The sequence below is a fragment of the Lepidochelys olivacea genome, assembly GCF_965140295.1.
Source record: "Lepidochelys olivacea isolate rLepOli2 genome assembly, chromosome: 6".
Taxonomy (NCBI): domain Eukaryota; kingdom Metazoa; phylum Chordata; order Testudines; family Cheloniidae; genus Lepidochelys; species Lepidochelys olivacea.
In genome coordinates, this window is record NC_140416.1 from 55,297,197 (window position 1) to 55,325,159 (window position 27,963).

The window sequence follows — 27,963 nt, forward strand, 5'->3', positions numbered from 1 at the left end:
ATATTATTTTCTTTAATGAGTATCATCAGCATAGAAGCATAGTGTCCTCTGAAATAGTGGCCGAAGCAGGAAGGGCCATACAAATGTTTAGCAGATCTGGCAAGTAAATACCTTGCAATGTCTGCTAAAAAAGTCCCATGCGAACACCTGTTCTCACTTTCTGTTGACAACGTAAATAAGACGTGGGCAGCATTATCTCCCATAAATGTAAACAAACTTGTTTGTCTTAGCAATTTGCTGAACGAGAAGTAGAACTGAGTGGACTTGTAGGCTCTAAAGTTTTGCATTGTTTTGTTTTTGAGTGCAGTTATGTAACAAAAAAAAATCTACATTTGTAAGTCGCACTTTCACAATAAAGAGATTGCACTACAGTACTTGTGCGAGGTTAACTGAAAAATGCTGTTTCTTTTATCATTTTTACAGTGAAAATATTTGTAATAAAAAATAATACAGAATGAGCAGTGTATGTTTTGTATTCTATGTTGCAACTGAAATCAATATATTTGAAAATGTAGAAAAACATCCAAAAATATTTAATAAATTTCAATCGGTATTCTATTGTTTAACAATGCGATTAAAACTGAGATTAATCACAATTAATTTTTTTATCACTATTTTTTGAGTTAATTGCATGAGTTAACTGCGATTAATTGATTGCCCTAGTAATAATAGTTACTAAGAAATATGCCATGCAACAACCATATATTGAATAGCTGTCACTATTCTGGTGAGTGTAAATGTGAAAGTACAGATTTTTAACAAATTCATGGAGGTGTTTTTAAGATAAAGGACTCGCGATACATTTATCGTGATTTTTGATACATCTTCTGCTCCTAGAATTCATAGGCCGTAGATATTTCAAAAGGCATCGATCACTGTGGTATCTGTTTCCTTTTAAAATCAAAGTTGTCTAGCTCCATTGTTGGAAAATGAGTCTTTGGAACTGAATCCTTTTTAAAAATTAAAACAGCAATATTAATGTTTTAATGTTGCCTTTGTGCACAAATGGGGTAACCTGTCTGTAAGTGTTTTAGTATACAGATTTGTATTACTCCAGGGGGAATGCTGTGCTAACTTGCTGACACAGTACATCGCACTGAACTGAGAGATAATTTTAACAAGTTATCCAAGTGTATGCATATGTGTTATATATTTTAACCACCTATTGTGTCAACTTGCATGTTTCCTCTAGAGTCTCTGTATTTTTAAAAACTATCATTTAATTTAAAAAGTATGTTAAATCACAGAGAACTGAGCTTCAATATTAAGCAATTTCACCTAAGGCAAGAAATTCAGAATCAGGCTGGGAACACTAGAATAATACGAGTTTCAGAGTAACAGCCATGTCAGTCTGTATTCGCAAAAAGAAAAGGAGTACTTGTGGCACCTTAGAGACTAACCAATTTATTTGAGCATAAGCTTTCGTGAGTGAGCTGTAGCTCACGAAAGCTTATGCTCAAATAAATTGGTTACTCTCTAAGGTGCCACAAGTACTCCTTTAGAATAATACGCTGTCCTTAACTTAGCCTGTGGTAAGTAGAATTATGTACAAAATGAGTAGAATTGCAATACATGTGATAACACACCACACTGTTCTGAGAACCATTATGCTCTGGTCACAAAGCATGGTAAAAAAAAAAAAATCACTGAAATCAGAGCTGGAAGAGACCTAGTATGTCACCCAGTCCATCTCTTGGAGCCAGCACAGGCTTGTTCTCTACAGCATAATTTCCAGTGGTTTGTACATTTTCGTCCCAAAAGATGGAGATGCTGCACCTTTCCTTCAGAAGTCTGTTCCACAGATTCATTCACCTGACTGTCAGGAATTTTTTCTTGATATTCAAATACTGTTCCACTCTGAAAAGTGACTATTTAAAAAGGGCCCCAGCTTATTCCACAGATGTGCTCCCTGTGTATCAGGGTCACATTTCCCAACTTTAGTGACTAAAGTATGTTTTGACTGTTAGCCCTGCAGAGCTAGTAGAGTTCAGAGGGAGGGAGCTGGATTCTATTCCATCTTGTGCACAGTCAGTAGAATTGGCTACTCACAGTTCCAGGCAGTTACATCAGTGCATAAGAGGCAATGGGGCAGCACAGGAATTACTGAGGACCAATGTTGGACTTTAGAACCTTTATTACAGCTGATGATGTATGAAAAGGAAAGAGTCCACCATGACTCTCAAATCCCAAGGGTAGTTTGCAGCACTGGCAATTGAAAAAAAAAAAAAAAGCATCTTTTTACATATAAACTGAGCCCATATGACAGGAGAACCTGAAAGACAAACTTTTACAGAGTAACTTTTCAGAGTAGAAGTGCACTTTGACTGCTGAGCATTCTTGTGTACTTAGTTGTCTCACTCCCCTATTCCCAGTATAGTCCTACTACAGTATTTCCTTTATACTGAGATCTTTAAGCAGACCCAGGTTAAGTTACATTGGCCTACTCTTATTTCTTGCAGTCACCTTTTTCAGAGAAATTGTACTTTATTGTGATAGTGTCACTTAGGGTAATGAAGGATAGATCAGTGGCCTGGGAGGAAACTCAACTTTACTTCATTTATTTGCTTTCTAGGGTTTAGATCTGACCTTCACAATTCTCTCACCATATTTTTTGCAAGGAACAAGAAGAATGAGACAATCTGAAGACTCCCAGAAAGTTATTCAAAAGAGGCTGTGCTGTGAAGGGGAAATCTTTGCATTTTGACAGATACAATATTTTTATCTCCTGCTTTAGAAATGATAACAGAATAACCAGATTTTATTCAAGAAAAGTCTCATGAGTGGGGAGTGCAGAGGCAGTGTACTCAATCACACCAGGACACGAGAACCTCTTGTGATCAGTGCTCTGAACACGGTTCCCAGCTATCTGGGCGATCCGAGAAGTTCCTTCTCTTCCTCCTCTTGTTACAGAAACACCAGCAACTTACTGCTACTATGGTCTCTCTAAATAATAGGACCCATTCTCCCCTTCCCAGTTCCTCACTGGAATACAGATTTAATTCAGTCACACAAGATCTCAGACACTACACACTGAGAAAACATACTCATCTAAGCATGCCCAATGTATCCTAACATTCCAGTCAGTGACTGAATGTCACAGGAAATATCTGCAGTACTATAACACAGGCACAAGAAGGTAAAAGTGAAAGGTTGGGGAGTAAAAGAACATTGGCCTGTTTCACTGCACTGAACCATGACAAACAGTGTTCAAGAAATGAATGCTAAAGAAACAAAATCTGAAGCCGTTTCCAGTGTGGCTCATTCTACACATCTTTCCAAAAGCCAACCCTTCCCCAAGAATTACTTACGTCTGTGGAGCTGGGGCTAGGCAGGGACACAGGCTGAACAGATGCGGGGAAAGTAAATGTGGTCTCTGTCTTTTCATTTTCAGGGGAGTCAGGATGACTGGATAGAGGGGATGTGGGGGTCAGAGCCCCAAATCCCAGCACCGTGTTGTATTTAGGTGGACGACCTACACATTAACAAAAGGGAACAAAAAGAAGGGGGGGGGGGGAAATGATCTTACATACCTTTGGCCAGTGGTCCTCATTGGCTAGCATGAAAAAGGAAATGATGTAGCACAGAGAGGAAGTTAATATAGGAGTCACAAGTGGAAGAAGAGAAGCAAAGATTTTAACATTTTTTTTAGAAACGTACAAGTGGAATTTTTCAAGAAATGAATGCTTGAAGAAAAATGCATATCAGAGGAGTGTGAAAACAGGCTCTGCTAAGGGTCAAAGAGTCACGCTCCCAAGTGCAGAGTGGGGCCTTTTTTCATTCCTAGCAATGAGACTGTCCAGGTATCAGGAAATCGTGCTGGCACCAAACCCACAGACAAGCTGCAATGATTTCTGTTAGTTCAATTTGTCTACTGTTATCCCACCTCTCCCTATCTATCCTATGCCAGCATATACCTACCCAAAAGTCCTTCTCTCAGAGCCAGCATTCACCATTTCAAGTCTCCTTTTCTTCCCTACATCTCCTATAGGTCAGCACCTCCCATCTCAGACCTATGCCCACTATCTCAACGGCAGGTACTACTGTACTTCCCATGACCCCAAGCACCTTCCAAACTAACTCTACCAAGCTGAAGTTTCCCAATTCTTAGATTCTTTCCTAAGCTTCTATAGTCAAGCACCCACTGCCCCAATCATATATCTATTGTAGACTCCTTTAGAAAAGAACTAAGTGCAAAATCTGCTAAGAACAGCCTTCATAAAACTGAGATATTAGCTATGTACTGTATGATCATGTAAAACTGTATGTGCTTAGCACTCTCCCCATCTTTCCACATCCCAAGTTACTTTACGGATCTGGAAAGATCATAAGGAATAAAAATCTAGGAATAATTACCCAGCTTTTATCATTAGGGCCCTATCAAATTCATGGTCCATTTTGGTCATTTTCACAACCACAGTATTTTAAAATTGTAAATTTCATTTCAGGTATTTAAACCTGAAATTTCATGGTGTTGTAATTGTAGGGGTCCTGACCCAGAAAGGAGTTTTTTTGGGGGGGAGGGTTGCAAGGTTATTGTGTGTGTGGGTGGGGTGGGGGTTGTGGTACTGCCACCCTTACTTCTGCGCTGCTGCCTGCAGAGCTGGGCCCTCAGCAGCTGCCACACTCTGGCCACCCAGCTCTGAAGGCAAAAGCACAGAAGTAAGGGTGGTATGGTACGGTATGGCCACCCTTACTTCTGCGCTGCTGCTAGTGGGGTGCCGCCTTCAGAGCTGGGCACCCAGCCACCAGCCGCCACTCACTGGCAACCCAGCTCTGAAGGCAGTGCAGAAGTAAAGGTGGCAATACTGCGCCCCCCCTAAAATAATCTTGTGACCCTCCCTACAACTCCCTTTTGGGTCAGAACCTCCAATTTGAGAAATGCTGGTCTCCCCCATGAAATCTGTATAGTATAGGGTAAAAGCACACAAAAAGATTTCATAGTGGGAGACCAGATTTCATGGTCTGTGATGCATTTTTCATGACCATGAATTTTGTAGGGCCCTATTATAACAGTATTTACAGACTGCCAGGCTATACCCAGTACATGCTGCACCTTGCACTTGAGTTCTTGATACTTTCCAGAAAGATGTACATCCTTGGAAAGAATCTTTGATGCTGATGTCCACAGCTGAAATTTCTGACATGGCCTACAGCATCTAGAATTAAACCAAAGCCCTAAAGGGCACAGGGGTGCACAAACTAGCCTCTTAATATACTGCTATATTAATTCAAATAATAAAACTACTGTAGGCCCCAAATCTTGTCCATCCCATTTGAAAATATGTTACTAATCTGGTGCTGATGAGGGGTGTACACTCACAACAGAGAGTGAAAATAAGGACAGGAAGACAGCATTGTGCAAAAACAGTCTAAGAAAATACCATGTATACATATATGTAATCTTTTGCATTTAAAAATCTATAAGTAATTCTTCACACAATGTTATATAATGGATTTAAAGGTCATTGAAAACATTACTGTATGAAGGAACATAGTCTTATGTACAGTGCACATATATTATTTCACACACACACACACACTCACTCGTTTTCTTGTCTTTCTTTTTTGAAAACATATTTAAAGTAATGGAAGGTGGCACTGGAAACTCATGTCCTTTATTTATTCAGAGACAGCATGCCAGCAGAAGTGCAAATTTATCTATACTGCCCCACCTATGTACTTCCATCCTGCACTGAAGAGGCTGCCTCAAGGAGAGCAAGGGTCATTCGAATACCTGACCTCTTGGCCAAGAATACCAACTTTGGAAATGATCACTGCTACTTATTATCATGGTTTGTGTCATGTAGGCACCTGTTCAATATACACTGGACTGGGATCATCAGCTCATCTAGTCCACCAAACAGCCACCAAAGAATTAAAGATTTTCAGTCACTACTATCCTCGGACAGATTCAGATCAATAACTTGCAGGTGAAATGTTACGTATTCCATAACTAATATCCTGAGCCATCTAGTCTGTTACACACACACACACACACACACACACACACACACTACACTGCTTCATACACAGTCTCAGGTTCATCACCCCACATATAAAATACACAGACCTCTGACTTTAATCACAAACTATACAGCATTCTTGCTCTTTTCTTGGGTGGTCATGATGTTAGATTGCTTGGTCATTTGTTTTTGGACAGCAAACCAAAGAGCAGAGAAGCCGTGTTGGAAACTATTAAGAGCCATTAAAGGCGAGCATCAGAAGTTAGGGAAAGATTTTCTTTTCAGATCTGGTTGGCAGATCTCAGCTCTGATATTCAGCACCACACACAGAAAGAGAACAAAACAGTTAAGCTCCATTGTAATGTTCCAAGAGATAAATTTTATCCTTAAAAGTAAGAGTTTTAAAATGTGATCTGCTCTGCACAAGAACTGCTGCTCTGTAGGTGAATTCCACTAAATAACATTTAGTAGCTATAAGAAAGACCCTCCTTTTTCGCAGGACAGGTGGCATTTTAAGGTTCCAAGACGGTAGTTGTTTCTGAAGAGTGCCTAAGGTAAGTGGGTAGCTTTCCCCGTGAAAGTGAAAATGCTTTGGGGATCCTTCCCTTAGAAAAGCAACACACTGTGGGGAATGAGCTCTTCACACTCTGAATTTCCCTTCCTGTAAGATTAAATACACTTTCCCCATAATGTTCTGCTTTCCTGGCAGTAACACTGCAGTTTAGGCAGTATTAAGAGCACCTTGGCAGCAACTCTCTTCCATTAAATGGTGTTCCAACACCTTACCTTACACTCTGTTCTGTATACTGTCTCACTTCTGTAGAGTGAGACTGAAATGCTGCCTTGAACTGCTCCAAAAAGCCAGCTACGCTAACCCCAGAAATGTTGGTTCTTGTTTACCATTGGAATTTATTGTGCAAATTCAGTATCACAAAATCCTTCACTTTCACTTTCTTTCCATCCTCAAGGGGACTGCTGATGGCAGACAGAGAAATAATCATACAGCAAGATGGCATTGTTGAGAATAACTCACCTCTTTTACGTGTCCCAGGATGCATTGTGCTGTTCAGGTATGTGACTGCACTCTTCTTACGCTTTAAAGAGGAGGAAAACAACTTTAGCTGGCTAATTTTTTGTAATAATTAAATCTGTAAGAGCTCAGGCAGAGCAGTACAGTACAAACTGGGCTTAATGTCTGTCCTGTTCTTGGGAACGTATCTTTGGAAATGTTAGCCTTCCTTTCTGCTTCTGACATCTGGACTACTGCAGGCCAGTGCACAAGCTGACCTCCTAATGGCAGGACCAACACTCACTGCCATTTAATGCCAGGTTTATAATGCGGGTGGTGTGGAGGGGGAGAGAAGTATTAAGCAGAAATAACTGTATTTACTATATAAAACCCTGAGGGCCACATCACTACATTGGTCTCTCAAACTATAATGACAGCCTGTTTAGCTGGGCTTCGGAGATCTTAGTAGGTAGCAACATGGCAGCAGTACGGAATGAAATTGCCAGCTTCCCCCCCAGTAAGAGACTGATACCTCAGGCTCAAAAACGGCTCCACTGTACACTGGATTTGCTGTTGTTCTTCTTTTCCTCTCTTGTCTCTTACTTTGGATTTCTTGTGAAAAGAAAGGTTCAGGTTAGAAACCATGGATTCAGAAAGCATATAACAATGTCTGAGTTATATAGTCTGCAAGCAAGTTCTAACTGTGAGGCTTTCCATGGGAAGCCAACAAAGCTGAAGACAGCCATCTCTACTACACTCCTGGGTTTGAAAACGAATACATAATGATAAAAATAAATACACTGCCAGTTTGGTTTATGAAATGGTTGGCTGCCCCTCCCAAATGAGAGCATCTGAACACAAATATTTTATAGTGAAGTTCAACATAATTGGGAACCTAAATACAGTAGCATGGGAGGAAACCTCATTGCTATTTAAGGCAAATATAGTTAGGCTTTGAAGGATTCGATTTTTAATCAGTAAATGTCAAAAACATCTATACACACACACAAATTGACAAAAAGGAAATTTCCATTGATAATCAAAATTTATAGATAGCCAAAGTAAGAAAAATGCTGCTTGAAAACTGAGAGTTTGACTAAAGGATATTTACTTTGTATACTTTGATGTGATGTTGAGAATTTGTGTTTTAATGGTTATAAAGCTTTAAATTTTTGAATCTCAACTTCTACTGTCATTAAATACTAGCGGTCTGACCCACAATTTTCCACAACTGTGAAAATTCAAATAGATAAAAATAGAAAAAAATTGCTTAGCACCTTTGTGCAACTATGAAAATATAAATAAATAAAAATAGAAAAAAATGCTTTAAAATAAGCATTTATATTATTTGTTGAAATTATAAAAATAAAAATTGATTTCTGCTGAGCCTAAATTTAGTACAGTGATGTGCAAGTCCTTGAATTTCTGCAGATTTAGGCTTGATTTATTGTAGGTGAGGACTAAAGAAATTATCAGAACTACTGAAATCCAGTAACCCAGCATGTTCACCAATTTACAGAATTGAGAAATCCAGAGAAGGGGTTAAGGTACACTGACCTATTAGGTAACTTCTTCACACATAAGGGCGACACAACAGTCAATTAGTTTTTTCATAGTTTCCTCTCAGACAGCAGAGCATGCACTGCCTCCCCAACCATTGATCTCAGATAACTAAGCAATTGCTTTGTTTCCATGTAACAAGGGAAAAGGAGCTGAGGGGGCAGGGATAAGTTGCACCCAGTGCTATATGAGCATAGCCCAAGTGTGATCTTTTCCTTGGTGCAAGGGAAAAAAAAGAGTGCACTTCACACAAGAACATTTGGGACTTTTACTTCCAATCTAGAATTGCTGAGAAACAGGAGAGCTCAGGAACCATTCTCAGTTACTTTTCTTACCTTCCAGATGGTCATGTGTAACCAGTCCCAAAGATACCATGAAGGCAAGTTTCTGTGTCAGAGAGAGAGAACAGAGTTCATTCTAGTTACAGTCATTATCAGGAGCAATTTCATTTAGCCCAAAGTCAGTTGGTAGCCAACCAAGTAAGGAAAATATTACTAATTCTTTGTTCTTATATAGCACTTTTCATCTGTAGATCTCAAATTGCTTTCCAAAGGAGAGACACTAGACCTATTTTACAGATGTGGAGAAAAAGTCAGAGACAGGGAGAAGCAACTTCCACAATGTCATACAAGAAGTCACTGGCAGACTGAACAGACTCAAGGTCTCAACTCCCAAACCATCACTGGCCCTTAGTAGATACCAGCACAATTCAATTGCCAACTAAACATTGCTGGTTACAGAGCAACAAAATCCTCACTGTTTGATTCCCAAAGTATTTAACATTGTGAGCCACCAGGTAGGGGCTCTGGAAACCACTGGTACTCTGAGGACCACAGTTCAAGAACTACTACTCTAACACCACCAAAAGAAGGTTTCAACAACTCTGCCAATTTTGGCAGTCAGAATCAATTCAAACAGTTGGTACAATAAGGTGGCAAAGATAACCCAATAAATCTGGGGCTATTCCTTGGATCCTCAGCTGTACTTAGATCTATAGGGTCAGCCCTCACTGAGAAAGGTAGAGCTTCTCCTTGAGCATCTCATAGGGCCTCTTTTTGTACCAACCTGCTTTTGGATCTGAGCCCTGTCCAGGAGCTTGAGTTGAAACTAGGTGAACGATAGTGAAAAGGATAGCAACGGACCTCTGTCCTTGCTCTTACTTAGTTTCCAGGCCCTCTCAAAGTGTGTGGTCTGGTGGATCTGGACTTCAGCTTGTCCCATGGGAGAAAAGAAGGACTGAGTACCAATTCAGAAGCAGCACCTGAAAGGTGCTGTTTGAGAGGCCTTTAGTGCCTTTTCTATGAGGAAAGACTGGAGAAAGAATTCAGTCTTATGAGCACAGGAGAGAGGAAGGGGTGCAAAATAATACAGAAATTGACCACCACCATGACAAGTGACTCACCCCAAGGAACCTCAGACACCAGGAGTTAGGATTGACAACATCTTTCCACAGCAAGATGAGCACCATTTGAACCCGTTTTATCTTTTTGTTTTGAAGTTTTGGCCATGTCTTTGTTATAGCAATGGACTTAACATGGCACTGATAGAACAGGAAATAATAGGTCCAGTAATAATGCCCCATGATACAATGCTACATATTTCAACTAGTAATAGATTCACTCGTAAATCGCTTTTCAAGATTAACCAGAAAGATTGTTTAGAAAGAATTTGGCTAAGAGGGCAAAAACAACAAATGATGGAGCAAAGAATGGGAAGGACACAGATTAACAATCACACTGCTATTGCAGTTGAAAGGAATCGACAACATTCAGAGCCATGGCTCCTATTATCACTTCAGTTCTAAACATGCAGTTCTCTAACAATCACAGCTTTTTAGAGGGTCCGTATTATGGTGCAGTTGCACCCAAGAATAGAAATCTGTACTGGCAATACTCAAAGATGAAACCGATGGCCACTATGAACCTAGCTACACTACAAAATACAGATGAGTTAGGGAACGTGGTTGCAACATGATTAGATACTCACTACACAACACATTTTAATTGTAACCAGGCCCGATGTTTTGTAGTGTAGACAGGAACTAAGAAATGCCCATTCAGAAAAAGGGATCAGACCATCTGGACTTAAGTTGGGATAGGTTTATAACCTGTCTGTCTTACGATCAAAAGAAGTACCAACAGCAGAGGCTCTATGGCAAAAACGTTCTTTTCTTTCCTGTTTACTAGAATAAAGTTGTCAAGACGGTAAAAGCTTTTCAAGCAAGATAAAGATAACTCTCTAGTCTAGGGAATGATTCTACAAGTCTGAGATCTCAAAGGTATGGAAATCAAAAGATGTACTGTATGCTGGGTGACCTGTTTGAAGGGTATTCTGAACATTTAGGAGTAAAAAGCTCAAGAGTCCACAATTCTGCCAGTTCTGAACAATTTGATGCGCTATTTACATTTAGATTTATTATTCCCCATCCTTATTTCTCAGTCCTCTCCAGCAAGAACACTGAAAGGAAAGCAAATGAGTCTTCAAAAGGGAACAGGGAAAAAAAAAGATTGTGTGTGAGAAAGAGTGTGTCTGTGTAGGGTGAGGGGGAAATGAGGAAACAAATAGATATGCTATATTCCATCCTGGTTTATGGCGTTTTTTGAAAGATAGAATGCTTCCTTTTTCTCCTAGGGAGAGAACACCGAATTTGCTCTGATACCTGTGGATTTTCTTCTCGTTTTGGCTTGGGTGCAGCTGGTGGAGTAATGGTACGACTCTCTGTTTGCTTCTCCTCTGCTTCCACATGGGGTTTAATAGTCTGAAAAGAAACAAGTACAACTCAATACTAAGAGAGCATTTTTTAGTTAGAGAAAAACTAAGTGAAATGAGTAATTTCAGTTTAGTAGAACAACGGAAAAACAGTTGTAGAACAAACTGGCAGTGCCCCAAAAAGAGATTTGCTCCAGGAATGTGAGGGAAGTTTAAATAATGTGTCCTGCTTTGGCAAAGAAACAGAACAGGCCCAAACCCAAGAACGTGCAGCATCACAGCAACTCAGGCAACCCAATCAAGCAACCACACAAGTGATAAAGGTCATGCTGCAGTTAACATTTTTGGTAGAAATATTTATAAAGTTGCATGAGAAGTGGATTGATTACAGACCAGCTGAAGCCTTATGGAAAATCATTCTATGAAAAGCCCCTGTTCAGAACCCATTCTGAATGGTATATACATTCTCCATTTCTTTCCCTTAATTTGTCATTATGAGTAACATTTGCCTGAAAACTGGCACTGTGACTCCTAAGAGCTCAGATATTCCTGTGGCTTATTTCCTCCCTGAAGTCAGAATCCTTGGCTCTCAACATCACAATTACCAGCATGGTGACCCTCAGTTTGTGGCATGGCTGTGATGTCACAAACTCAAGAGTGAGGAGATGAATGAAGTCTTTAAACCATGATTTGAGGACTTCAATAGCTCAGACACAGGTGAGAAGTTCATCGCAGGAGCGGGTGGGTGAGATTCTGTGGCCTGCATTGTGCAGGTCAGACTAGATGATCATAATGGTCCCTTCTGACCTTAATATCTATGAATCTATGAATGCTGAAGAGAGACAAATTTTGTTTTGTGTAAATATCCTTAATCATAAAGATTAAGAAAATCATACCAAAAGACTGTACACAGATAATTAAATCATCGTTACTTGTCTCAGAATGTTTTTCAAAGTTTTCCTGACTGTCAGCAGTTCTTAAATAATAAACAAATGGTGTTGACATCAAAGAAATATCAGCATCAAAGATGCAACATTGTGGACATGCAGCACAGGGATTCATCTAGCTCATAGGTAACAGGCATGCACTGTTGCAGAGCACAGTTTGTAAATCTGCCTTAAAAGATATGCAACAACCTACCCCTGTGAATTTAGTGAAGTGATAGTGCATCTTTTATGCACAAAATTGTCCATAGTGGACAACTCCAAGGTACATTAATCAACAAGGAAGTGTCTGTAGTGAAACCAAAGATTTCACATGAACTGAATTGGAAAAGTCTACAGTTATTATCCAATTATATCATTTTATTTGAAGTTGCGTATTATTTTTTAGGACTTCTTCCCCATTTGCTCTTTCCTGAAGTGAGATTTAATAACTAAATATCTAGAAACTCTATTTTTGAGGCATTTCTTCCATCCATTCAAGCTCAGGTCACTCATGGGAGTCTTAAACAATCTCAAGAAGCTAAATGGCCATTCTGTTTCCCTGCAATTTAAAGGGGGATTCAGAGGAGAACACAAATCAACAGGCTCCAGCATCAAAGCAAATGCGGCCGGATTCTCTTACTAAACAGGCCTTGTTAAATATTTTGAATAGTTATTATTCCTCTACTCTCCATTGTTTATAATTTAAAGAAGTTTAGAAATAAACAAATATTTTGTTCCTGTGTTTCTAAAGGACCGGACATGAACATGGCTTTTGGTTTACTGTGACCTAATATTGTCTGTGTGTCAGCATCATCAGAGATATCAGCACACCTCAGATGAACATTTGCTGCTGATCCAGTAGGGGGAGCACCAAATTACTAAAGAACAGTAATGATTCCGACGGACCTTTGAAAGAACACCAAACTTTCCGTCCTATGAACTGGAGTTGTCTCTTTTAATACAGTCTCCAAAGTCATTATATTATTAATATTAGGTCACTATTAGTGGGACTCTGATATTTCATTCTCCATTGAAAATTCCCCCCATGGTTGTTATTCCTCTCCATCTTGGCAGCATTAACCCACAAAAGTAGAACTGAAGCATTTAGTCGACGCATTGCCCAACTGTACCTGTTTTTCAAGGTTTGGTTTGCTGATCTGTAGAGTCTGAGGTCCAGCGAGCCTGGTACCTGGGGCTGCTATCACAATGCTGGTGAGCTGTGCCATAGGGAAAGTTTTGGCTATGGTTGCTGTCTGCCCATTAACAACACGAACTGGGTGTATGGAGTTCTGTGAGGTGGGTAAAGAGCTGGGTGTGAACTTTGTTGTCAGCATCACAGGCCTTTGAATAAGCTGAGGAGCTGCAAGCATCGGAGGTGGTGCTGGGGCAATAGGAATGTTATTCTGGGCAACTGGTTTGGGTCGAACCTACAAGGAAAAAAACCCAGACACATAGAAATATATTTAAAATGAATTTATTGAATATATTTCTCTGTTTTAAATCTTTTGATTCAGCTTGTCTAAATTCTGCAGAACTATCTATCATTTCTTACAGAACACATTTTTATAATAGTGTCATAAATGTGCAATGACAATAAAGAACCACATTTTCAATCTGCTTGCATAAAACCCATCCATAACACTTGCACACACTGCACACATTTGCATGCCCAAATACTTATTTGCATGTTTAACTGTTTTGTATGTACAAATCTACTTTTTGGTTTTGTGAGGACAACAGATGCCCATGCAGTATTTGCAGGAGCAACTTAGGCAATCGATTTTGAAAGTATGTTTCAAAAGCTTTACACAGCTTTCAATATTGTAGCACTTTTTACATTGGCCAAGAGATCAATATCTAAACAGCTGACCCAAGAGCTAAAAGAAAGTCTTCAGAGATGTCCAATAAGTCACCATGGCCTATGTTGACTTCATGCATTATGCAGATACATTGTGCAACCTTTTACACCAGGAAATTGGTTCTGCTAAACTATGAACAAACTGTCCCCTCATTGAAAATATCAAAGCCTCTACTGGTAAATACAGCCATATTGCCACTTGCTCTTTTCTTTCTCTGATGCTATGATAAAGCATAATATTTGAGAAGATATCCATAGGTATGAAGCCAGGAAACATCTCTACAAAATTCAGGGGGATCCAACATATTTTCTGGGCCTGTACCATCATTATCTTTAGCTATACATACCTGGCATATTCCCCATTATACAAATATCTCATAGTTACAGAAAACACAAGTAGAAACAAAATCCATTAGGTCATCTAATCTATCTCCCTACCGATAAAAGATTGTTTCCCATCATATATTTTCTGGTATCTTATCCATTTTACCTTTAATGTCTCAAATTACAGGGTGTAGCCTTCATTTATGCCTGGAAACTATGTCACAGATTAACAGATTTTACTGTCCCAATGTCTTGTTCTGATCATCAGCCTAAATTTTTCCTTTCTTAATTTCATCCCAGTACTCCCAGTTATACCCCCTTGCTCCTTCTCTAAGAAGCTTCATCAAAAAATGCAAAGAAGCAACCAGCGTCTTTTCTAAAAACAGTGCAAAGTAAAACAATGTAAAGCTGTATTGCTCAGCTGCAAATGGTATAAAGAATGGAAGCTGCAGAAAAGACTTCAGCTATTTCTCTTCTCCTGCTCTTGAATACTGAGCAATGATGATTGCAGAGATTTTGCAGCCTTCGGTGACAGTCTGATTCTGCTCCTACACTTTCAGTAGTTTCATTTCACACATCTTGAAGGTAAGAAATGAAAAGAAAACATCCCTTATTTACTTATGGCCAACTTCCCTCCTATCTTTCTTGTTCTTGGTACACTCACCTGTGGAAGAAAATTTGGACGAGGAGTGAGTCTGGGAGGAGGGATGAACTGTGGCACTTTGATGGGCTGAGGTGTAGCCTGAACCTGCTATACAAACATTAGAGAGAGTTCAACAAGAGGAAAATAGCTTTGAAGGAATTCATCAAAACCAAGCACACTGATAGTATTTTCAGTCCTGATGCTCCTCAGTTTAGGCTGGTTTCCCCCACTGTAAATAAATTCCCACAGCAACAGTTTCTGTTTTAGAATTACATTAAAGAAAGAGCTGGCCTTACACTTTGGTTCCTGAACATCCTGTATTGCAAATTGAAGCTAACCATCCCTTTGTTTCATCTAAAAGTATGTAATACTAGGCTCTGCCTCTAAAACATTTCATTTGAAGGTAATGAACTTTCACAATTGTTTTACAAGTCAAAACTGCCTTCACAAAAGATAGAAAGTAAAACCAGATTTGGCTACCCCACCAGATAGACCTTCACATGGTAAAAGCACTTCTGTCTTCTCATGTGGAATGATATGCAATGTCTCTAGTAGTTAGAACAAGGTCTGGGAGCCAGAACCCATCTTCTATTTCTAGCATTGTAAATGACACAGTACTTGACCCTGAATTAATAACTTTGGCCTGAATTTTCAAAAGTGGCTTTTAATTTTGAATATACAGCTTGAGGCACCTCAGCTGTGATTTTTAGAGGGGCTAAGCTAAGCACTTCCAACTCTAACTGAAATCAGTGGAAGCTACTGTGGCCCAACACTCTGAAAAGTTGATCCTAGTTATCTTCAGTGGAGCACCCAAAATTGAGACACGCAAATTTAGTTTACACTTGAAAATGTTGGCTCTTTCTTCTCTGTAGCTCTGTTCAACGATGTAAAATAGCAATACTAATACTTCACCAGCATGCTGTAAGTCTTAATTATATGGGAAAATGTTTTGAGATCCTTGATAGAAACACTATAGAAACACATACAATTAGTAAACCTACGAGTCTTTCATGGAGGTCACGGAAGTCACAGATTCTGTTACTTTCTGGGACATCTGTGACTTCGGCAGTGGGTGGGGCGGCTGACCCCAGGGCCACCTGAGCAGCTGGGATGGCCCCGGGGCCACCCGCATTGGCTGATGCTCCGGTGGCCCTGGGGCAGGCCACCCTGGCAGCTGCTACTGTGGTTCCAGGCAGCTGGTCCCAGGCGCTGCCCTGGAGCAGCAGTCTGGGAGCAGCAGCAGTGCCCTGGGCCACCCCACAGCAGCAGCACCAGTGCTCCAGGCCACCCCCGCCCTGAGCAACAACAGCAGTGGGGCCTCAAGCCGCCACCACCGCCACCCCCCTTCCCCCAGAGGTGCGGCGGTGGGATCCTAGGCCGCCCCCAACCCGGAGCAGCAGTGGTGTGGCCATGGGCCATCCCCTGCCCAGAGAAGCAATGGGGGTGGCGGCAGTGAGACTCAGGGCTGCACTTCCCCCACCCCAGGAGCTGCAGCGACCGCCAGAGCATGTTCCCCCCAGAGCGGCAGCATCCACTGGAGCGCCGTCCATCCCCCAGCACCTAAGATTTAGTTAGGAGTATTTTTAGTAAAAGTCATGGACAGGTCACTGGCAGTGACTTCTTGTTTATTGCCCGTGACCTGTCCGTGACTTTTACTAAAAATACCCATGACTAAATTGTAGCCTTAATCATTAGTGATAATTAAAAGAAGGGTCAACTCTGTGGACCAGGTAAGTTATTCAGCAAGGACTAAGCCTGAGCAGATATTTATCAATCCTTCTGGGAGATAATCACAACAGTGGGGATGGTGGAAAAAGACTCCACCTAAAGAGGTTTCTCCACCACAAATACAACTATCTGCCTCATTCAGAAGCAAAACACTGGCTATTTACATCCATCAAAGCTGTATTATCTTATAAAGGAAAATTTACGATATAAATTGGCCTGACTGTTGATGAAGCCCTGGATCAGCCTTTAGCCACAAAGTAAAACTTCCCTGTAATGGCTCTGTTCAATTGCCTGGTCTCTAGTCGCAGAAACCCAAATGCCCACATTGCTATTGTTTACATTTTTAAACAAAATTCTGTGCAGCTGATCAGTTACACAGCAGCTGCTAAGCACTCTCTGAAAGTCTGATTTAATTATAAGTGAGACACTTTCCAAAATGTGGGCTTATGATGGCTGGATCCTGGTAAGAGGATATGGTAAATGAAGACCTGATAGGATGGGAGGTGAATCCTAACCCTATGTAAATTCAGTGAGCGAAGAAAACAAGAGAAGTTTGACACATTAGATAAGATGAGGATCTATACCAACCAAATAAATAAAGTTCACAAAGCTTCCAAAACCAGAACTACAGAACAATATTTTTTCACAACAGAGCTCTGCAGATGAGGTAACAAGAACTTCATACTAGTAACAGTATCTTTCCAAAGACCCAGCTTCTAGGGCAAGCTTTACACAGAGTGACTACACTAATGACTTAATTCAATAAAAATATTAACATACATAAATAATAAATATTTTTCCCTTAGGCTCTCAAAGCATTTCAACTAATTAAACCTCACAATATCAATGAGGTATTGCATGTTCCTATGTGTAAGAGTTCATTTTTCCTTCTGTGGGGCAAAACCAGCCTGTTTATAAGTAGTATTTTAAGTAGTCCCCCTTGGTAAATACACACAGCTCAACAGGTGCCCACAGTCCCACATTCACACACACAGACTATTTCTTCTGGCTTACCAAAGTAACTGTGTTTTTTGCCATTATTTGGACTGCCTCTGCTCCTGGACCAGTAACTTTATTTGTTGTCTGGAGGTTGACTGGTGTATTCTGTGCATCGGTGCTGAGGACCGCTTTCTGACTGTTGATTGCAGTAACCATGGCAATGGTAGGTCTTTGACCCACAACAGAGGCAGGCATGGTTGCAGTTGCTGCTTTCAAGACGAGAGGTAGTGTCTTAGTGGTGATCATAGAAGTTGTAGTCACAGTTTTCTAAGGGAAACAGAAAACACAGCTTAAGTGTCTAGAACACTACATATTGGACAGGATGTTGCTTATACTTGAGCTCAGTCAGTCAGAAATTATAGGTAAAAATGAGAGAAAAAAAGCATTGATTCTGTCTGCTCTGTATATACACACACTTTACCCTATGCCTACAAAAACTGGAGAAATGGAAAAAATTCTTAATCTGACAAAGTCCTGAGATAAATCTTTACTAAAACTTTCAATCATACAGAAAGTATTGTGAACAATGCAAATATAGTATGCATGTACAATGGGAAAACACATTGTGAGATTAATCAGGTGTTAGTAGAGGCATAGCACCTACTTCTCTTACATTTTTTAGCTTTGTATTATTGCCACATGAATATTGTCATGAGTGTCAGTTTCAGTTTCAACCCTTTAAATGTGAAAATTTATGGAGCACATCTAGTAAAGATACAGTCCCAGCATCTCTCTCATCAGCAGAGATCCAAACCTTTAGAGGAAAGTTTTCTATTTTTCAGATAATTTAGTTATCCAAAATGATCATTTTATTAGAGGAAGGAGGAGGAAACATTTCAACATTGACATCTTTAAGGACAAAGCTAGACCTCAATTTTGGATATCCATTTTTTTGTTTTTAGTTATATGTACAGTAATTTAGCAATCTGGAGTCTTCCCTTTCCTGAGAAGAGCAGGAGGCCAACTAGCTAACTGCGGCTAACTAGAAAAATAATAAGCTTGGTGGAAAAATCCTCCATCACTATTTCTGTGTTACAAGGAAACTGATATAGGAGGCAGCCAGTTTTTAGTTTCAGCCTCAGGCTGGATATATCCTAGAGTTTTAAGTGTTGACTTTTAGTTTGTCCAACAGGCAGTAACCAATTAAATTTCAGTTGTTCATACTGGAATTTTCCTTGTCCTACATTGCTGTACAATGTGATTTCTCTTGGCCTGACCTGAAGACAGCAATTTTGGAGCCTCTAGTCCCAGCACAAATATGAAATGCCTAAATCTACTACAGCTGCAAATATCAATTCTCAAGATTAATAGGTTAAGGCCTAGATTTTTAAATATATATAGGTATTACTGTGCTTACAGCTGTAACACCTAACTGGTTTAGGAACCTACATCTCATTTTCAAAAGTAATTTAGGCATTATCTACAACCCATTGACGTTAAATAGGAGTTTGTCTCCTAAGTGCCTAAATCCCATTAGAAAATGAGATTTAGGCTTCTAAAACAGTTAGGCTTTGCAACACTGAGCAAAGCAATGCTTAAGTACCTTTAAAAATCTGGGCTAAAGAGACTACCCCTGCAATATTTTCCTTTAAATTTTACTGTTTACTGAAATGTTTGTTAAGGAGAGATGGGAAAGGAGAAATAATCACACAGAAGAGAACAAGGCAACTATTTCCACATGATGCCAGATCAAAATATACATTTTTAAAAAAATGAAGACAAATGGCAGCTAAAGGAACTGGTGAATGAACTTGCTTTCTTTTTCATCAGATCTACTATACTGATGTCACTGCATCTTTCCAGACTTCTTGGTGGAATGATCAGATGTTCCCAGTACAAAATGAGAACCATGGCCTGCATCTCTCTGATGCAAGTGCTACTATGCCCTAGAACAGAAGAAATGTTGGGCCAGGTATCAGGTGACACTTTTTTCTGGTGCTAACATGCCTGCTTTATGTCAGCTTATTTTAATTTCACCATTCTTTCCCCTCCTTAAAAAATAAATCCATGTGTAATTTCAATTGTTTTCCAAGGTAACTTTTTCAGTATATTTATTACATTATTTGGGAATTTATTTTGCCTTAATTACCAGTATTCTTCCAATTTCCTACTGTTTGGATGATATACTCTAGTTTTTGAACCCCACACATGTGAACTATTTTCACGAGCAGTGAATTTGACCCTTTATAAATTTTATCAATCCCATTTATAACACTGTCTTCTGTATCACAAAAATAAGAATAACTCCCTTAACCTTTCTTTATATCTTCGATTCATGAGTTTCTTTATTGACCTCTGCTTTACTCTCTCCAGTACAAGCGACCTCCTTCCTGTTGTGGAGTGGCATTGAACAAAGTGTTCCAGTGAGATATAACAGTAAGAGGATCATTTTCATTAATACTACATTCACCCACATACATTTTAAAGAAAAATGTAATCAATCATGTAATACAAGACATGACTCTATCAAGGGCTTCTAGTGAGATCGTATATAACGAAAGCAAACCTCTAATCAGCAGAGCCCAGATAATGAATTTCCCTCTGTCACGTTGCTGCATGTTAATTATTTTTTGGCAGCTAAAGATGGAATATTTCTATGTGAATATTTCTATATTTCAGTTTATGTATTAATACTGATGTAACATCAGCAATAAGACCATAAAATTTCACATCCATAGCAATGTGATTTTTTAAAAACAGGTTTGCTGCTTTTTACAAATCATACGATATTGGATTATAGTAAAACGTTACCATTAGGGCAGTATATTTACCTCTAATCCTAACTTGAATTGCAATTGAACTTTCACCTAAAAAATTCATTCTGCTAAGTGCCTTGGAAGATATGTTAGTTACAAAACTTTAAAAAATCAGGAAACTTTAAAAAGAGGCAAATATTTTACTTTTCCTAGTAGGTACAGAGGCTTTTCTCTTTTAGGAGAGAAGGCACGTTTTGTTAGTCAGTAGAAACATGGCAGAGTGTGAATGGTAGCGAGCAGAGGTTCTCCAGATTTATATCAGTGTAACTGAGATTAGAATAGTTTTTAGGATGCAACACTGTTCATTCATTCTGTTCCAATGGCAGTGTCCCTTGCCCCTCAGCTTATTGATGTTGTCCAAGTGCCATTGTTCTTATTCATAGAATCCAACCCCAAAAGGGACCATTATAACCTCCTGTGCAACAAAGTCTCACTTCCTGTGCAACAAAGACCATAGAACTTCCCAAAGATAATTCCTAGAGCAGAGCTTCTAGAAAAAACATCCAATCTTGATTTAAAAATGGCCAATGATGGAACATTCACTACAACCCTTAGTAAATTGTTCCAGTGGTTAATTACCCTCACTGCTAAAAATGTACATCTTATTTCTAGTCTGAATTTGTCTAGCTTCAACTTCTAGCCATTGTATCAAGTTATAACTTTCTCTGCTGTCTTGAAGAGCCCACTATCAAATATTTGTTCTCCATGTAGGGCACTTAAGGACTGTGATCAAGACACCCCTTAACTTTCTTTGTTAAATTAAATAGATTGAGCTCCTTGAATCTATCGCTGTAAGGCAGGTTTTCTAATCCTTCAACCATTCGCTGGCACTTCTCTAAACCCTCTCCAATTTATCAACATCCTTCTTGAATTCTGGACACTAGAACTGGGCACAGTAATCCAGCAGTGGTCACACCAACGCAAAATACAGAGGTAAAATAATGTCTCTGCTCCTACTTGAGATTCATCATGACAGATATGACAGCATCTTCCAATAACCTGGGAAAACTTTATTCAGGTCCCACGGAGGGACGGGGTCCCGGATGTGGGGTAGAGGCACTTCAGGCCCTTGAGGAACCTGACCTTCATGTCCTGAGTGAAAACCGACCTGCCCTGGAGTGGTGGATGGAAGGCTGAAATAGCAGCCAAGTGGACCTTAATGGACGAAAGAGACAGGCCGTGGAGATACAGAAGATAGTCTAGGATTGACTGCAGTGAGGCTTGCTCAGGCTGAATACCTTTATTCGAGGTCAAGCATGTGAACTGCTCCCATTTGGCCAGGTACAGGGCTTTCTGCTGCACAACACGACCTGTTGGACACCAGTCGAGCATCTTGCTCCTCCGCATTTAACCATGCAGCAGCCAAGCTGTCAGGTACAGAGCTGTGAGGTTTGGGTGCAGATAACTGCCATGGTTCTGGGACAGCAGGTCCGGCTGGAGGAGCAGCAGCTGTAATGGGGTAATGGACGCAAAAAAGTCCACTCGGGGAGTCCCCCATCTCTGGAAGGTGACGCTTACCACCTCCGAATGGAGCAAACCATTCGCATCCCTGGCCCCGGGGAGGTGTGCAGCTAAGGGATGAATGGCATGCTGAACACAAAAGTTCCACAGTCTGAGAGCTTCTTGGCAAAGGACTGACGATCGGGATCCGCCTTGCTTGTCAATATAGAACATTGTGGCGGTGTTGTCTGTCAGGATCTGAACCAACCTGCCCTTTATATGAGGAAAGAAAGCTTGGCAGGCCAAGCAAACCACTCTGAGCTCTGACATTTATGCGTAGGAAGCAATTGTTACTCAACCAACAACCTTGCATGCTGAGATTTTCCATGTGGGCTCCCCACCCCAGACAGGGTGACAAGATGACAAGAACAAAATATCGGGACACATGGGGGGGCAGCCACAGGCTCAAGCCCGCCACCAGGGCTAGCTCTAGGTTTTTTGTTGCCCCAAGGGGGAAAAAAAAAAAAAAAGCCAAAGTGCCGCCGAAGCAAAATATCAGGACAAATGGCGTCCCGACCGTACATCGGTCGGGACGCGGGACAAACAACTAAATATCGGGACGTCTGCTCACCATAACCCCAGATCTGAGGCATTGTAGACTAGGGTAACCGACAGGGCCAGAGACGCAAAGGGGACTCCCTCCAACACAGATATGAGATTCAAACACCATGTGAGTGATGACAGTATGTGGTTCGGTACCTAGACTACAAGGTCTATGTTGTGTCTGTTGGGGATACAGACCAACCCCAGCTAAGCCTGTAGGGGCCTGAGGCGAATCCATGCGTAGCGGACCACGTAAGTACAGGCTGCCATGTGACCCAACAACCTGAGCGATGGTGAGAGGGTGGCCTCGCATGCATGAGATCAGGTCTGTGACGGCTCGGAATCGGGCTCCGGAGAGGAAGGCTCTGGACCAAGTAGAGTCGAGGACTGCTCCAATGAACTCTATACGCTGCACCAGAACTAAAGTTGATTTTTTTCTTGTTTATTAACGGACCTAGATCATGACAGGTGGAGTGAACCAGAATGAGGTGCAGCTGCACCTGATTCCAGGATTGGCCTTTGATGAACCAGTCATTGAGGTACAGATAAGTCTGAATACCCCAATGCCTTAGGTAAATGGCCACTGATGGCATGCATTTTGTAAACACTTTCGGGGCTGAAAAAAGACCAAAGGGTAGTGCTGTGAACTGAAAACAGCACTGGCCCAGCATAAAACGGAGGAACTTTCTGTGTCCTTGGAAGATGGAGATATGGAAATATGCATTCTTTAAGTTGAGGGCAGCATACCAGTCTCCCAGATACAGGGAGGGAATAATGGAGGCCAAGGAAACCATGTGGAACTTCAACTTTTTGAGATGCTTGTTGAGGTGTCGCAGGTCTAGGATGGGTCGCAGGCCCCCTTTTGCCTTCAGGATTAGGAAATAATGGAAGTATAACCCTTTTCCCCGCATTTCCCGAGGGACCTCCTCTACTGCCCCCATTTTGAGGAGGTGGTCTACCTCCTGGGAGAGGAGTTGCTCATGAGAAGGGTCCTTGAAGAGGAATGGCAAAGGGGGACGGAGGGAGGGGAGGCTAAGAACTGTAGGGTGTAGCCTGAAGATATTACGTTGAGCATGCAACGGTCCGAGGTTATTTGGGACCAGGTTGACTGGAAGGGCCGCAACCGTTGAGGAACAAATAGGAGGGTGGATCTTGGAATATGACTGGGGTGCAATCCTTGAGCACACCCTCAGAATGCCTGTCTTTGGCTCCCATGGTGTCTTGAAGGGCTGGGCTAAGCAAGCGAATGGGAGGACGAGGGGCATTGTCATTTAAACCCCTTGTCTCTGTCCTTTCTCCTATAAGTGCCCTTCTGGGGACGCTCCCAGGACCTAGGAGGAGAAAGAGGAGAGAACTGCTTCCTAGCCTGCTGTGGAGCATGAAGGCCCAGGGAGTGGAGGGTGGCATGGGAGTTTAAGGTCATGCAGCCTTGCACCCATGAGCTCAGAGAAGAGCCCCTGCTCCCTCATACGGGAGGTCCTGGAGAGTGGGCTGCATCTCCTCGGATAAACCCAAGGATTGCAGCCAAGAGCTGCGCCTCATCACCACTGCAGAGGGAACAACCCTGGTCACCAAGCCCCTTGCGTCTTAGGCCATCTCGAGGGTGCCCCTCACCATTGATTTGCCCTCCTCCACTATTGTGGCCAACTCCTGGGTGTGGTCCTGTGGGAGGGCCTCCTCGAACTTGCCAAGGGAGTTCCACAAATTAAAACTGTACCTGCCCAACAGGGCCTGGTGGTTGGACACCTGAAATTGCAGACTGGCCATCGAATAAATCTTTCTGTTAAAAAGGTCCAGTCTCTTGGAGTCTTTATTCTTAGGTGTGCTGCTCACCTGTCCCTGCCTGTCCCTCTTGTTGACTGTGGACACAACCAGAAACCCAGCAGGTGGGTGCATACAGAGATATTCACACCCCTCTGTGGGGACATAATACTTCTTTTCTGCCTTTTTGGAAGTGGGCAGAATGGAAGAGGTCTGCCACAACTCCTTAGTGATCCCGAGGACCCTTGGGTGGACTGGCAGCATGATGCGGGCCGAGGCAGTGGAAGATATGACATTGAAAAGGTCACCCACTTGCCACCAACTCCTTAATTTTCAGGTTTAAGTTGTCACCCACTCTTAAGGAGAGCGTGGTGCTCTTTAAAGTCGTTGGGGGGAGACTATCAGTCTGGGAGGGCCCTGCCACCGCTTTATGCAGCAACAAAGACGATGAGAGCATTGCAGGTGGAGGGGTGGGTTCCCCTTTCCCTTCTGGGGATGGCTCCCTAGGCATTGGCACCTGTTGTGCTGTCCCCATGTCAGATTCTGCACTGTGCTCCGAACCCGGTGCTAGGTGTCGTTTGTCCGAGGCGGCTAGGGAGGAGTGGTGGGAGTATGCAACCGGCATCATTCGTATACCCCAAGGATTCCAATAAGGCCATTAAGCCGGCCACTGGCCCTGCTGCCATGCCGCCACCGCAGATGTCGTGCAGATCTCTGGTGCCGACTGAAAGCCATACTTCCTTGGTGAGGGACTGAATTCTGGCTCCGACTCGGACCAATCACCTTCCAGTGACCAAGGTGGGGCTCTGGAGGCCTGTGTCTGCTGGCTGACCCTTGCTGGAGACCGATGCTGAGAGGATGGGGATCGGCATCTGTCCATTGAGCGGTACTGGGACAGCGGAGACCAGTGCTGCGATGGTGAGCGGTCCTACACTGGTGGGGATCGATGCCTGGGAGATCATCTAGGTGATAGGGATCTGCGCCAGGGTGATCTCTGGTGAGAGGCTGGCCGATACTGAGAGAATGGAGATCAGTGCCTCGATTCCAGTGTTCCATGCCTTGTAAAAGGAGGGCATGGTGCTGGAGAACTGGGTCTTCTGGCTGGAGACCGAGGTTGCAGGGCTGGGGTCCTAGGTCATGGAGATGCTTTTCGGGCACCACCAAGGGGGAATGGTACCAGGCGGAGTGCTCCACACCAATGCTGCGGTGCTGGAAGCGGAGTCCGATCGTGAGGCTTCCAACGCCGGACGAAGTGCAGCCTCCATGAGAAGGGCTTTCAAACGGATATTCCACTCCTTCTGGGTTTTGAGACAAAAGTTCTTGCAAATCCCACGCTTGTTTTTTATATTGAATTCTCCCAAGCACTTCAAACAGCTGCTGTGGGGGTCACTAACAGACATTGGCCTGTTGCATGACGAACACGGTTTGAAGCCTGGGGAATGGGGCATGCCCTACTCTGGGGCAAAGTCCCAGTGAGGACTTCAGCAACTAAACTAACATTTAACTTAATGGCTAACTACTTAAGAACTATATACAAAGATGACAGACAATGGGCTATTAAGAACTGCTAACACTCTTGCAATGCAAGATAAGGTGCTCTGACCAACTATCAGGGATGGTAAGAAGGAACTGAGAGGGCACAGGGTCAGTAGTGCCTAATATACCGATGCATGAACATGGCACTCCAGTGTGCCACTGCCAACCCTATGGATACCGCTAAGGCAAAAATCTCCAACGACGGTGCACATGGGCATGTGCACACCTAGAAAGGATCGACATGAGCAAGCACTCGAAGAAGAACTATTACTCTGATTCATCAAAACACTAAAGCATATACTTAACTTCAAGTACTTCAGTATTTTATTGAACTGGGACTTATGAGATCACAGAACACCTAGTTCTAAGTATAAGTTTTACATGAAGAGTAGACCTTGAAGGTTTAAAAAAAAGAATCGTATACTTCAGGGAACTCCAAGAGTGAATGCTACCATACTCCTATGTAAACATGACCTGCTCTACAGTGCATTGTGTTTTGACCTCTGCTCTTCTGTGCAACTGAACTAGAAAACTGTTCCACTGTATGGGGTGAGTCATACTGATATAACAGACCTTAACTGCTTCTTCAGACTCACTATGTATAGATGCCTTATGGGCTACAATTCTTGCCCTTGCATACTAGAAGAAATACTGGTTAACATTTACTTTTTAGAAAGGTGGTACTTCCTCCATTCCTGAACTTGGAGGTTCTGAACCTGCTTTTAACAGAAATAACAAAAATCATAAACTGCAATTTATTTTGACTTTGGTTAGAAGTGACAGCAAAAGAAGGGACCAGGAACAGAACCCCACTTGTATGTGCACAAAGGGGCAAATCCATTTGCGCAGAGGGCCACCACAAGGCCTACACACCATTTAAGTCCCACTTGAACTCTGTTTCAAGGACTTAAATTAGCCTTTATGCTCATCCATCTGCACAGAGATGAATTTCACCCTAAATAAACAACATGCCCTACATATCACAGAAAGGCTTCCAGTGTTTTTACCTGTGATCCAATCAGGTTTGGAGAGGGTGCAGTAGACTGCTGCTGCTGAAGTTGTTGTAGTGGTTGCTGTTGTGGATTTTGTAGTTTGTTTTCTGACTGTACCAATGGCTGTATTTGAAACTTATTATCTGGCTGTTCCTGCTTTACAATCAGATTCTTCCGCAGCTGTTCCACCACTCTCTTCTACCAGATGAACAGAAACACAAACAGAAATGGTTATAGAATTTAGTTGCATATATATATATATATTAAATAAATAAATAAATAAATAAATAAATAAATAAGAGAATAATGTTTTAGGACCTTTTCTACTGGATTATGGAGGCAAAACGCAAAGGATTCATATTGTCACTTTGGTAAGAGAAATACGTCATATGTTTAGAAATAAAAGAAATCCTGACCCCACCACTGCCTAAAATAAATCCTTTTCTCCCACACGGCTTAAGAAGAAAGAGTAAAGTGTTTACTGAAAAAGTCTTGTTCAGAAGTTCCAGCAGGATTTCTTTTTTTAGGATTTGGGAACCAGCGTGGTCTAGTAGATGGAACACTGGATTGGGACTCATGAGACAGGGGTTTTATTCCCAACCCTACCATTCGCCTAATGGGTGACTTGCCTCCATGCTTTGGAACAGGGGCTTTAAGTTTAGCAGGGGTGTTGCCCTCGTGACAGAGATGGGCTTTTTGCTGTCCCTATGAAAACCACCAAAATTTGGCCAATTCATAAGCTTCTGAAAATCGCAGTTGGCACATGATCAATACAGACTTATTAAGAGTCTCAGAGTTGGCACTGATTGCTCCTCTGTCCCAGTCTCATCCTGCACTGAGAACTGGATGAGACATGGATCCCTCAGAAGAAGCAGGCAAGCCTTCTTAACTAGTCTGCTAGCTCCTGATTGGTCACTTTCTCCAGGCCCATCTCGGCCTCTGGAGGACTAAATCTTGTTGGTAGCCTGGTCTGAACAGGTTTACTTTTAGCTGGGAGTGTCAGGGCACTGACACTTCCAGCAGGGGTGCAGAGAAGGCCTGATAGACCTCATCACACACCTCCCCCTGCAGAACGAGCTTTAGGGCCCAATCTCCCACTTCTGCAATAAGCCCACTATCTTGGGGAAAGGAAACTGCACCTTGATGATGTGAACCC

The 27,963-nt window shown here is 41.9% G+C and overlaps 2 protein-coding genes across 13 annotated transcripts in view; one reads left to right on the forward strand and one right to left on the reverse strand.

Moving 5' to 3' along the window:
- Positions 1-13,136, forward strand: part of LARGE2 (LARGE xylosyl- and glucuronyltransferase 2) — a 79,717-nt gene extending 66,581 nt beyond the window's left edge. For 3 of the 7 annotated variants that reach the window (XM_084631679.1, XM_084631678.1, XM_084631680.1), the window contains 2 exons: positions 6,932-7,033; positions 12,919-13,130. In XM_084631679.1, the coding sequence (XP_084487805.1) occupies positions 6,932-7,033; positions 12,919-12,958 (142 nt within the window). In that variant the 3' untranslated portion in view covers positions 12,959-13,130. Of the gene's footprint in view, positions 1-2,572; positions 2,595-6,931; positions 7,034-11,163; positions 11,281-12,918 lie in introns of those variants that run through there. The other 4 variants (XR_014712114.1, XM_084631676.1, XM_084631681.1 and 1 more) reach the window with 4 other exon arrangements.
- PHF21A (PHD finger protein 21A) overlaps positions 1-27,963 on the reverse strand; it is a 251,601-nt gene that overhangs the window by 12,575 nt on the left and 211,063 nt on the right. For 3 of the 6 annotated variants that reach the window (XM_084631690.1, XM_084631685.1, XM_084631687.1), the window contains 9 exons: positions 26,823-27,005; positions 17,735-17,986; positions 15,014-15,100; positions 13,298-13,594; positions 11,192-11,290; positions 8,868-8,919; positions 7,505-7,584; positions 6,997-7,057; positions 3,309-3,472 (listed from right to left, as the gene is read on the reverse strand). In XM_084631690.1, coding sequence (XP_084487816.1) covers positions 3,309-3,472; positions 6,997-7,057; positions 7,505-7,584; positions 8,868-8,919; positions 11,192-11,290; positions 13,298-13,594; positions 15,014-15,100; positions 17,735-17,986; positions 26,823-27,005 — 1,275 coding nt within the window. Of the gene's footprint in view, positions 1-3,308; positions 3,473-3,530; positions 3,554-6,996; positions 7,058-7,504; positions 7,585-8,867; positions 8,920-11,191; positions 11,291-13,297; positions 13,595-15,013; positions 15,101-17,734; positions 17,987-26,822; positions 27,006-27,963 lie in introns of all 6 variants that reach the window. The other 3 variants (XM_084631686.1, XM_084631689.1, XM_084631688.1) reach the window with 3 other exon arrangements.